At 39.8% G+C, this 12,539-nt stretch overlaps 1 protein-coding gene across 1 annotated transcript in view; it reads left to right on the top strand.

The window, feature by feature from the left end:
* The first annotated feature begins 6,552 nt into the window (after nucleotides 1-6,552).
* The window catches only part of LOC140545938 (PC3-like endoprotease variant B), an 83,762-nt gene continuing 77,775 nt past the window's right edge, over nucleotides 6,553-12,539 (top strand). Inside the window, exon 1 of the mRNA XM_072669011.1 lies at nucleotides 6,553-6,720. Coding sequence (XP_072525112.1) covers nucleotides 6,553-6,720 — 168 coding nt within the window. The remainder of the gene's footprint in view (nucleotides 6,721-12,539) is intronic.

Genomic DNA, 12,539 nt, shown 5'->3' with positions numbered 1-12,539 from the left:
ATAAAGCTGCAAAGCAAAAGTCCGTTCTTGAAATTGATATTTTGGAAGTAAAAAAATAGGCAAGTGTAGGAATCCGTTGATGGATCCGAGATGGACCACCTCCGCAGGTCAAGTCAAGTCAGATTTATTTGTATAGCGCTTTTAACAACTGTTGTCGTCACAAATCAGCTTTACATAAATAGTGATTAATAAAAGACAGAGACAGAGAAGAAAGAAGAAAATAACATAAGATATGATGGATCAAAGACCCCCAGTGAGCAAGCCAACGGCGACAGTGGCAAGGAAAAACTCCCTCAGAGCTGGAGGAAGAAACCTTGGGAGGAACCAATACTCACAAGGGGGACCCATCCTCCTCTGGTCAGAACTATTTAAACATTAATGATAAACATGACCAAACCAGGTATAACAAATAGTTAAAAATGGTTTTAACATGGTCACTAAACAGGTAGCAGTGGTAGGTGGGTGAGCCGCTGGTCTGCTATGGGTGGTGGTTGGTGGGGGGTCCCGGTATGGAGTCGTAAGTAACTACCAAAATAGCTCCAAAGAAGGACAACCGACGACAGGATCACGGGCACAGGCTCTTTGGTGAGATCTTCAGAATCAGAATCTCTTTATTTCACCAAGTATGTTGCACATACAAGGAATTTGTCTTGGTGCGAGCAACACGTATGACAAGTAACAAAAAAACACAGAACACAGTCTTAAACTAAAGGAAAAATGACACTAAACAATAAATAGGGTAGGGGATAAATTAAAAAAGTAAGAAGTACTAAAGGTAATAAAGAGCTGATATTTACAGAAAGTAAAGAGCTGATATTTACAGAAAAGAACATCTGTACAGTGTGCAAATAGACATAGTGCAACACAATATTAGGCAAGGGGTTCTAATAATGGGACTGATTGGTGTATACAGTCTTCTACAAATATATGTTCAACCCTGGTTAAATGACCCACTTTGTTAAAAAAGAAATTAACATAACACATTTAATGTGCCATTACATTTGCACACACCACTTTTAATGATTTTGTTGATTTGCAAAATGTAAAATGTAGTTTATCTAGTTATTATTATTATTATTAGTAGTAGTAGTAGTAGTAGTAGTTATATGTTTTACAATAAAAACTGTTCCTAAAGCTGCTTTTAAGAAAGTATATCTCGCACTGCATTTACGATGCAAGTCATAAACTGTATTGTGTTCGTACGCAACTGTTCTGATTTTAGGCTGCTACTATCTCTAATACAATACAAAACGTCAAATGTGACACTCTTCACAAAATATGTGAAGAGTGTTTTATGGAGTATTTATTTTAAAATGTATGTAAACATTTTATTTTTCCTGCATTATGAAATACATACAATCAGTCAGGTGGTTTCCAGTCAGTGTAGAAAAGTAGACAGTCAGTACTGTAAAGAGTGGGCTTTAAAAACGACCTGCTCTGCGACCTCAGGGACTAATAGGAACATATATAATGACCTTTCTTTAAAAAAGTGACACGGTTAATACTGTACAATGAGGGGACATAATGAGTTGTATTTTACTCGTTATTGGGTCTCCCCCAAAACGGTCCGACCATTGTGCTGCAAATCGGGCCTTGTTCGCTTTATCTGGGCCTCCGGGGGGCTTCTGTTTGATCAATTAAAGTGGAGAAAGGCCTCTTCAAACCCGCGGCCCTTTCAGCTTTTAGCCCGGGAGAAATGGAAAGTTATCAGTCTTCCCGAGCGATACGGCGGACAGGAATAAGTGGTTTGTCTATAAAAATGTCCAGGTGCTTTATCAGCGTCCCTCTAGGGCCTCGAGACCCAGAGCATGACGTTCAGCTTGTGGTAAAAATCATTCCTCCTTATTTCTCTCTTTCTGTCCTCTCTCTGCCCCAGGCCTGGTGGCTTTGCAGTGCACATGCTGGTTCAGTTAAGATGAACATCTTTCTCTTTTTCTACATTGTGCCTGTAGCAGCAGTCCAGCGCAGTGCTAATCTTTTACTTCACTGTTGTTTGTACAATGTCTTTTACTACGAAACTACCATTGATGTGGGGTTAGTTTTATATGGCAAGGTGGGATTATGTAATTATTATTGGTGGCACACACTCTTTAGTGGCGTTGACCTGCTATAAAACAAACTGTAAAAATAAATCTATTCATTTTTTTAGTCCCACTGCTATTTAGAACTGGAAGAGAACTCTAACTGCTAATTCTGTTATGTTAGTCCACACTGGCTAGCATCGTCCACTCGGAGCAATGGGGGAGAGGGAGAACCATCTTAACCACCCAGAGAGAGTGCGAACAGTAATGCTCTCTTGGACTTCCAGTCAATTATGGATCGAAACTGCAACGTCTCAATGGCGAATGTATGTATGTGTGTGTGTGTGCACACACGCATAGTGCCCACCATAATGTTTGGGACAAAGACACATTTTTCCTTATGATCCACATATATATGATATGCTCCGCAGTTTACAATGTCAAATGAAGCCAATCAGACATGGTTAAAGTACACACTCCACCCCTTAATTTAAGGGTATTTGCATACATATCAATTTCACCATGTTGAAATGACAACATCTTTTACATCCCCCTCCTTTTCAGAGCACCGTAATGTTTGGGATATTTGGCTTCACAGGTGTTTCTGTTTACTCAGGTGTGTTCCATTGCTTTGTTAGTGTAAGTATAAGGAGTAAATGGAGTTGCCATTGTTTAACACAGGGCAAGTGCTGTACCAATAAAAGTCAAAAAGCTGTCATGAGACTGATAAACAAGAATATGACCCTTAGAGACACCAATCAAACCTTGGGGTTACCAAATTTAATTGTGTGAAATATTATTTAGAAGAAAGTATGCATTGGTGAGCTCAATGATTGCAAAGGGCTTGGTAGGCCAATGAGAATAGCAAAAGAGTCCTCATTAATATTCAGAATAATAATCAATTCTCTCTTCGACAGATCAAAAACAGGCTTAAGGAGGTGGGTGTTTATTTGTCAGATACTACTATCCGCAAAAGACTTCATACATAGAAATACAGAGGCTATAATGTTAAATGCAAACCTCTAAACACAATGGCCAGATTACTGCAGAATAAAATTAAGGTCTTGTTTACACATGAGACCAAGATTACCCTATATCATTGTGGACTACCCACAACCTAAAGCACACCATCTCATCTGTGAAACATGGTGGTAGGGTATCATGGTGTGGGCATGTATGGTTCACACAGGTACTGGTGCACTTATCTTCACTGATGATGTAAATGCTGAAGACAGTACACAATGAATTCTGAGGTGCATAGGAACATCTTATCTGCTCAATTTCCAGCAAATGCCTCCAAATTGGCCAGAGCTTCATCCCACAGCAGGACAATGATTCCAAAAATACTGCAACAAAATCTCAGAACAAGTAAAAGCTGAAGATGGCTGTATTATAGACCTGGCAAAGCATCACTAGAGAACATCCTCAGCACCTGGTGATGTCTATACATCTACACTATGCAGACTACAAGTGGTCATTGCATACAAGAGAAATCCAACAAAGTAGGAAGCTTGCCTGCTTTAATGTACTGGTCATTGTTATGTCCCAAACATTGTGGTGCCCTGAAAGGCTGTGTAAAAAAAAGTGCATTTTCATGGCAATTTCATGGTAAAATTGTAATTTATGCAAATACTCTTAAATTAAAGTCTGGAATGTGTACTTTAATCACATCTGATTGGTTGTATTTGGAATTGTAAACAGTGGAGCAGAGAGGCATAACAAAGAATAATGTGTCTTTGTCCAAAACATTTGGGAGGGTGCTGTGTATAGTGTGTGTTTGTGTGTGAACCGAGTACTATACAAATAAGAGCCTCGACCTTCAATCCAAATCTGTCTGTTTTATTTAGATTTTTGCTATTTCACAGTAAAAAGTACCTGTGTGGTGTGGAATTACCAGTCTAATGGATATTATTCTCTTTCTAGCTCCTCCTGAACAGAGCGTAGTGTACAGAACTGTGTGTGTGTGGATACAGACAAAAGGGTTTAGATAAATGTGCCATTTGCATGCTGATAGCAACGTACAGTAGGAAAGCGCCGCGTCTCCGGGTTGGAGGTGATTTGCATGGTGGTGTGTGTCTGTGTGTGAGTTTAAGAGGGTGTGTGCGTAGGAGGAGAAGAGGCGCTGCTGGAGAGAGAAGGCCCCGGGGGATGGACGTGTTCTGCTGGACCGGTAATGTGTGTGATTACACACAGCTAAGAGCTAAATGCACATTAAACTGCTTCAAGTGTCTTTGCAGGAGCGCTGAGTTCAGTAGGAAATTATTTCTTCAAATAACTCGCCTTTACAGGAGTGTGCTTCTGCCACGCCAAGCCAGAGGCTTTCTTATCAAATGCAGAGAGACGTGGTCAATGTCAGATTCTTAGTTTTGCTGTTATATACACACGTTCTGCTGGTTTTATTTGCTGAATTTAGCAAACTGAAAACAAAAACATATAAAATGTGTATGTTAATATGTGTGTTTTAGAAAAAATAGAAAATGCTTTATAAGGTGCTCTAACTTTTAGAAATGTTAGTTAACTAACAGACTATTGTGTTTTATGAAACTTAAAAGTTTACAGACAAGAACACACTGTTTTAAGTTTGATAATTTTTATAATTGAACAAGTTAACCAGTAGTTTTCTAATTAGTTAAATTCAGTAAATAAACAGTGGTTTATTCTTTTAAAAATGTGCAGAACTGTGTCTCTGTATAGGATGTGGCTTGCTTACACTTACATGACAATGGGGTTTATTTGATCAGGGCGCGAAAACCTTGACTATCACCACTGTCACTTTTGGTGTAATAATAATTGTCTGTGAGGAAGTGTTTACAAGTGTTTACAGATCTGGTTCCATTCACCACTGTGAACAATTCTGACTGTAAATTTCAAACCACACCCACTCTAAATAGCTTTGTTTTCATTTAACTGACATGCAAAGAATTATGAATTTAGTGTAATGGGGGAAAGTGAACATTTTAGTTCTAGTGAGCCCTAGTGAGGCATCCTATTTCTCAGCACAGATACTTTGCATGAAATATAGGCTTACATGCAGCACCGGTAGTATCGGTGCAGTAAAAGGGAAGGATGTATGGATGAACATAGGTTATGGCTTTGCTTGTATCTTTACAACCCTACTGCTGTTGTAATGTGTAGCACCGTATCTCCAGAATGAAAATTTATTGGAGAAGGAAAATTACATCACCCACCAGAATGAGGAAAAATGTGATCTCTGTGATCAAATTTTTTTTTTATTGAGTGAGGTTTGAGTACTTCTAAAACCAGGGTTAAGTAGTAAGCTAATACAAGTAACGGCATTATGTAATTCGGATGCAAAAAACAGTAATGTCAAGTCAAGTCAGATTTATTTGTATAGCGCTTTGAATAGCACTGTTGTCGTCACAAAGCAGCTTTACATAAATAGTGATTAATAAAAGACAGAGACAAAGAAGAAAGAAGAAAATAACGTAAGATAATGAAGGATCAAAGACCTCCAGTGAGCAAGCCAACGGCGACAGTGGCAAGGAAAAACTCCCTCAGAGCTGGAGGAAGAAACCTTGGGAGGAACCAAGACTCACAAAGGGGACCCATCCTCCTCTGGTCAGAACTATTTAAACATTAATGATAAAAATTACCAAACCAGGTATAACAAATAGTTAATAATGGTGATTTTAATAGTGGCAGACAGTTACGAGTCCATTTTTTTTTTTTAGGTTTTAACATGGTCATTAAACAGGTAGCAGTGGTGGGCGGGTGAGCCGCTGGTCTGACATGGGCGGTGGTGGGTGGGGGGGCCTGCTGGTTGGACCGGTAGGTGGCAGCTGGTTTGACGCAGGTAGAGGGGACCTCAGCGGGCCACCCAGCCCGACCTGCTGGAAATGTAATGTATTACGGTTACAGTGAAAAAGCAAGTTATTAGATTACAGTAACATTTAAAAAATAGGGTGATTACTAGCAGGGTTACATTACAGCTCAGGATCACTGTTCTTACCATGTTTATTTCTAATGGAGGGAGCGAGCATGTGTTCATGAGCTTTAGATGAATGGGTTGTAACGAGAGAGGAATACGTCAGGTTACACTTCTATCAGCCAAGAACAGAAAGCTGAGGATGCGTTGGGAACAGGATCAACAAAACTGGACAGTTATAGACTGGAGAAACATAGCCTGGTTTGATGAGTCTTTGCTGAGGCACAAAACAAATAGTAGGGTTAGATTTGGTGACAACAGCATGATTCCATAGACCCAACCTGCCTTGTGTTTAACAGTCCATGTTATTAGAGGTTGTGTAATGGTGTGGAGAAGGTTTTCTTGGCACGCATTGGGACAGTTAAAGCCAATTAATAAATGCTTGAACGCCAAAACATATTTGAGTATTGTTAACCACAGTGACCACAATTTACCCATCTGCTAACAGCTACTTCCAGCAAGGTAATGCACCACGTGGCAAAGTGTCAGACTGGTCTCATGAGCATGACAATTCAAAACACTGAACTTTACAGTTGACTTAACAATATTGCCTTATCTTTCATTGTTGCTATTTTAGGTCATGTGATGCGTCCTGCTACGCTGACCGTGCTGTGTGTGTTGCGGTGGTTCTGCCTGGCCACCGGGGGGCAGCGCCAGGCTGATACACACATTTTCTACGCTGTGGAACTAGAGGGAGGAAGCAGGGCTGCCAGAGCTCTGGCCCAGAAACATGGCCTGCGCTTCATCTCACGGGTCAGAGCTTATTTTAAACCTCCTTTATTACACTCACCCCCACACCCCCACCAGTTCACCCCACCTCTCCAAATCCGTTTACTGAGGGTCTTTTATAAGCAGAAATTCAGAAAGTGCTGACCACTTGTTCCGTTTTAAGGATATCTGACTTTCATCAAATTACAATGAGTGGGGGGGTGTTGAATATTTCATGTATTTCATGTTTGATTAAAAAATTCTTTACAAACGGATACTACTCTGGTAGATTCACATTCTAAAATCTAATAAGAAAAAATAAAAGACTTCGCACAATAACTGACCTGCAGCATCCAGGTAAAGAAAGGGTTTGGTGAAAAATCTAATTTACACAAGTGTCCCTTTTATCCTAGATGAAGCCGCTCAGCTCAGACACATAAGCAGTGGCTTACTTTTTGCTTCTTTATTTAGTGCGGAAGATACAAGGCTAACATTGCAATCAAACACTAGAAGTCAATAGTCACCCAGATTGTTTCGTACAGAGAGGCCCACACACTTCACTCAGCTTCCTCAAACCACATTCAGCTCTTCTTCATTAGGGTGGTGCAGACTTGTCGATGTTCAGGGCACACTGTAACTTGCTCTGAATAAAGCTAAAAATATTTGGGTGACTGTTAACCAAAACTTGTCTTCTAGCTTTAGTGCACAACTGAAGCAAATAAATAAATATACACCCCCCAACCACCACACACCCTTTGCTGCAGTAACAGCCTCTATCCCAAAGGCATTTGGATGGAGCTCCAACACTTCAGATTCCAGAAGCTCCACTGTCCAATGCTGGGGGGCTTTATACCTGTAGCCCATGCTTGGCACTGGGCATGGTGACTTATGTTATCTCCAGAGCATTCCATTTTATGAGACAGTCCTGTTTGAGGGAGAACATACAAGCTGTGGGTGAACACCCGTGAGACACCTTAACATTCACTCATTAGAGGGGCCGTCTCGATACTTGTTATGTACATGTTGTGTACATGTGTGTATAGAGTCATGTGGAAAAGTTAGGACAAGTAGTAGTAATATAACTTAAGTAATATAACTTAACAAACTGAAGAAATGTCTTTTAAAAATCATTTAAATCATGTAAAATATAATTAAAATCAGATGTGTCTGGCAGATTAAAAAAGATCTCAGAACAGAAATTAGCCGTTTCACTGTTCGCAAAAATAATTTACAAAAGTGCAACAACTGCCAACATGGGCAGGTCAGGCCATCCTAGCAAGTTCCCAAAATGTGTTGCCACAGTTGAGGTTAAAGTACAGCATATTTGATTTTCATGGGAGGTGTGCGAAGAAGAATTGCATTTCTATTAATTAGTTTTTACAAAAAAAGGAAAAACATTTCTTCAGTTTTATGTGTTTTGCAGTATTACCTCAGTCTCTTAATGTTGTTTAAAGGAGGAAATACCCTAATGTTAAATATATATCACAAAAAAGGTTTTCACATGACTCACACGCAACTGTACATATATAATTTTACAATGACACTGACTGTTCTGTAAACTGGCTAACTTTTTACCTCATGAATAATGTATGAGTTTGACCTTTCACTGGAGTTTATTGGCCGGTACAGGATTCCCGCTGGCCTGCCTGCTGCTTGGCACTGTGCTCTTTAACCACCCCGCCTGAATCTCTTACACACTTCTTCAGGTGTGTGTGGACTGGGTCTAGACCACCTGCTGTGTTTCAGTCATCTGTTTGACTCGGCCTTAAGGCCAGCACTGTTGTACTATGTACTATGTTGTACTATGCTTTGTGTACTGAAAACTTTAAGCGTTTTTGGTTCTAAGTATAAAAACTATACTACCTCACTGGACTGAATATTTATTGCACACTGTATAATTTGCACACTACCCCTAATTATTTATCATTCTTTGTCTGTATTGTGTTGTATTGTCTGTCTGCACTTGTACTGTGTTTCACTTGTGTTCTGTATGCACTGTGTCCATGTTGCACCATGGTCCTGGAGGAACATAATCTTTTTTCACTGTGTACTTTGTACGTAGTTGAAATGACAATAAAACCCACTTGACTTGACTAAAGTAATGTTAATATTATTACAAGTAAGGGAAGTAATGGAATTAGCAGTGGAGCTATGAGGTTAATGTAGCTAACAAATAATGGAAGCATACAACCTTCAAATTAGCACTGGACTAATGAAAGCTTATGCCCCACCAGTTAGCACAGGAGCTACAAAACTTCATCTAAGTTGTATAAAAAAAAGGGCAAATTAGAGAGTGGGGAGAGGTACAGACTACAGGATATGTAGCGGGGAGAGCCTCCACTTGATGTTATTCTCCAGTTTTTGAGTTTGTTGAGAGAGTTTAGAAGTAAAAAAGGATCATAAGCAACTTTTGTGAGAAATCCTTATTTGTACACAATTAAAGTTTTGCAGTTGTGTTTGTTTGTGAATGTGCTTTAACCTACAGGCTGTGTACTGTCTGTTGTGCTGTTATGCTGACTGATGAGATATTGTTATGAATGTAATTACTTAATAGAGTTCATTAATTAACCCCCTCCCCCCTCAGAGAAAAAAAAAACTCCTGAATATCCTGAGCTGAAAAGGCTGACTGCTCTTTTTTACTTGTCGCCTCAGGCTGCTTTCAAATGTCATCGACATTAAATCCCCCCTTTGTTGCGATAAGTCCAGCTTAATTGTGTCACTGTTGATTTTTCTGTCTGCTTTCAAGCTGGTGGGGATGTGTTGATGTCAGGTGTGGCTTTGCTCGGTGTTATTTTTTTTCCCCTAATACTGCTCTTAAATTAATCTAAACTATTTTTCTTTTACCTGCTGACACTAATGATTGAATGGTCAGAATATTTATAATTGAATGGTCAGAAAAAATCAAATATTTATGCTGTTCCACAAATATACACTTTTAACTGGAAATTAAGATTATTTTATACCTTTAAAGCCATTTGTGCTAGATATAATCCCATATATCCTATATGTAGCTCACCCATAGAGAGCTCATTAGCTAGTGCTTGTAAATTCTCAGCCCAGAAAGCCCAGATTAAACACTAATACACCCGAGATAAAATGGCATTGCAGCAGTGGTTTTATTCACCTCCCTTTGTTCAGTGTAGAACCATGACAAATAAGAGCACTACCTGAAAGCTTAAAGGGCTGTACTAAGTAGCTCCACTTAGTTAGTAGATATGCTATTGTTAGTCAATAACCTTTTTTCAGTTCTATATAGAATCCTCTTTTCTGCACTGCTAATATGCAAGGGTCTGGCAGAGTAATGAAAAAACTAATGCTCTGAACACTCTTTTAGATATGCACTAGATGTCCAAAATGATACAGACCCAGAGAAAAAGGCTGGTCTTTTAGAGCAGTAGACAGTGCTTCCTTAAGATCGAGGCCTGTGACCCTACTGACCCACTGTGGAACAGTTGTTCACTGTAACACTGTGTGTCTATGAGCAACTTCAGAAGAACATGTAGAAGGTTTGTGTTTAGGAAACCAATGTGACATTTCTCAGTTTACTTTTGAGATATTTTATACCATTAAACAGTCATATCAGAATATAATGACCACGACTGGTTTGGAATGAGCTCGGCCCATTATATCACCTCCGCTAACCATAAAGGAGCGCTTTGTAGTTCTAGAATTACAGACTGTAGTCCATCTGTTTCTCTGCATACTCTGTTAGCCTCTTTTCACCCTGTTCCTCAATGATCCGGATCCCAGAGGACCCCCACAGAGCAAGTATTATTTGTGTGGTGGATCATTCTTAGCACTGCAGTGACACTGCGCTGTGTGTTGCGCTGGTACAAGTGTATTAGACACAGCAGTTCTGCTGGAGTTTAAACACCTCAGCATCACTGCTAGACTGAGAATAGTCCACCAATCCGAAATATCCAGCCAGCAGCGTCCTGTGGGCAGTGTCTTGTGACCGCTGATGAAGTACTAAGATGACCAACACAAACTGTGCAGCATGAGCTGAGCTTCTGTCTCTGACCTTGCATCTACACAGTAGACCAACTAGGAAGGGGTTGTCTAATAGATTGGACAGTGAGTGGACATGTTTATAGTGCTGAGAATGACCCATGTAATAAAAAATACCTGCTCTGTGGGGTCCTGATCATAGAAGAACAGGGTGAAAGGAGGCAAACCAAGTATGCAGAGAAACGGATGAACTACAATCTGTACTCATAAAATTACGAAGTGCTCCTATATCTTGAGTGGAGCTGATACAATGGGCAGAGTTCCAAACCAGGGGTGGTCACAATATTCAATATGATATGACTGTGTATTAGACAGTGTATTTATTGATAGGTTAGGTGAAGCTAATATCTACATAAAAAGGATCAGACCCACTTCCTCTACTGATGTTTGTCAGTGTATGTCTATGTACTGTAGTGATTGTGCAGTGTAGCTCCCTTGTGTGTGGGTGTGTTATGGGTGTGTGTGTGTCTCAGGCTTGTAATGAGTGTTGCTGAAACATGCTGGAGCAGTTTATGCATTTTTGTGTGATACAGCATCTGTGTGGTTGGAGTGGAGATGGGCATAATGGCAGCTATTATACATATAATATTTCAGAGCAGAAGCCATAAAACAATAACTACCACACACACACAGATTTTCGGTCTCGCCAGGACATCGTGGCAGTATGTATATGTAATAATAATATATCCCAGTATATATACACAGCTTTTTTAAGTTGCACTAATTGCTGACATAGATGTGCACATGCATACTCACTGCCAGTAGAATAATACTCTTTGATGCAGAAAAACATGAACCTATTGTCACCATGCCTAATGCCAAGCATGGGCAAGAGAAGTATAAAGCATCCCAGCATTAAACTGTGGAGCAGTGGAGCTGTGTTCTCTGGAATGCAATCATATCCTATATATATATATATATATATATATACATCCACTTACAACTCAAATAAATACAGTTAACAAAGGAAATTATTTTATTAATAATTCCAGATATATAATATATGTTTATTAACATAATCGCTTTGTGAATTTTGTGACCAGCACTACTCTGTTAACTGTTTTTTATTTATGATCTATGTATCAGTGTTTTAAAAAAGGTCCCGTTGTTACAGAGCTTGATTATGTAAATGCAGAAAGTGCATGTGTGTGTGTGTGTGTGTGTGTGTGGAAGGTTGCATCAGACCTGCTGTGAGATCGAAAGTGAGTGTGTGACACCAAAGACCTTTATTCAGAGTTTATGTGTGTGTCAGCTGTATAAAGCTGCTGCATGGTTTTGGGTGTGTGGAGAGAGATGCTATTATTGCAGACACACACACACAGACACACACACACAACTACCTGTGTTGTGTGTGTTTGTAGGCACCTCTTATCAATACAAACTGCACTTCTTACAGTGTTCCACACAAAATAACCATTCTGTTGGGGCAACGCAGAATCAGAAACATTGATATGTTGAATCTGCTGAAAGACAACTGGGTGAAGTTTGGTTCTGTTTCCGAGTGCTGTGAGTTACACTTACCCACAAACAAGTCTCAAAACAGGGCCGTTTTCTGCTGCTGTAAAGCTGCTCGAGTGTGTGTGCATGTGTGTGTGGGTGTCTGTGTGTGTGGATGACATATGGCTGTAAAGGCAGTGTGATAGATTAAAGCACTTTGTAAGAAAATTACTGTCTCACCACCCACATCCACAGCCACACACACACACACACATACTTCTGCTTTATGTCTTGTCAGGACATCATGCAGGACAGCAAGTATCTATATGCAGTAATTATATTTTTGTTAGGAAATTACTGCGCCCCCCCCCCTTACACACAGTCTGCTTAGATCTGGTCTGAATCTGGTTTAGATCTGG

Source organism: Salminus brasiliensis, chromosome 23 (assembly GCF_030463535.1).
Source record: "Salminus brasiliensis chromosome 23, fSalBra1.hap2, whole genome shotgun sequence".
Taxonomy (NCBI): domain Eukaryota; kingdom Metazoa; phylum Chordata; class Actinopteri; order Characiformes; family Bryconidae; genus Salminus; species Salminus brasiliensis.
Note: the sequence above shows the minus strand (reverse complement) of the source record. Positions and strands in the feature narration are given on the sequence as shown.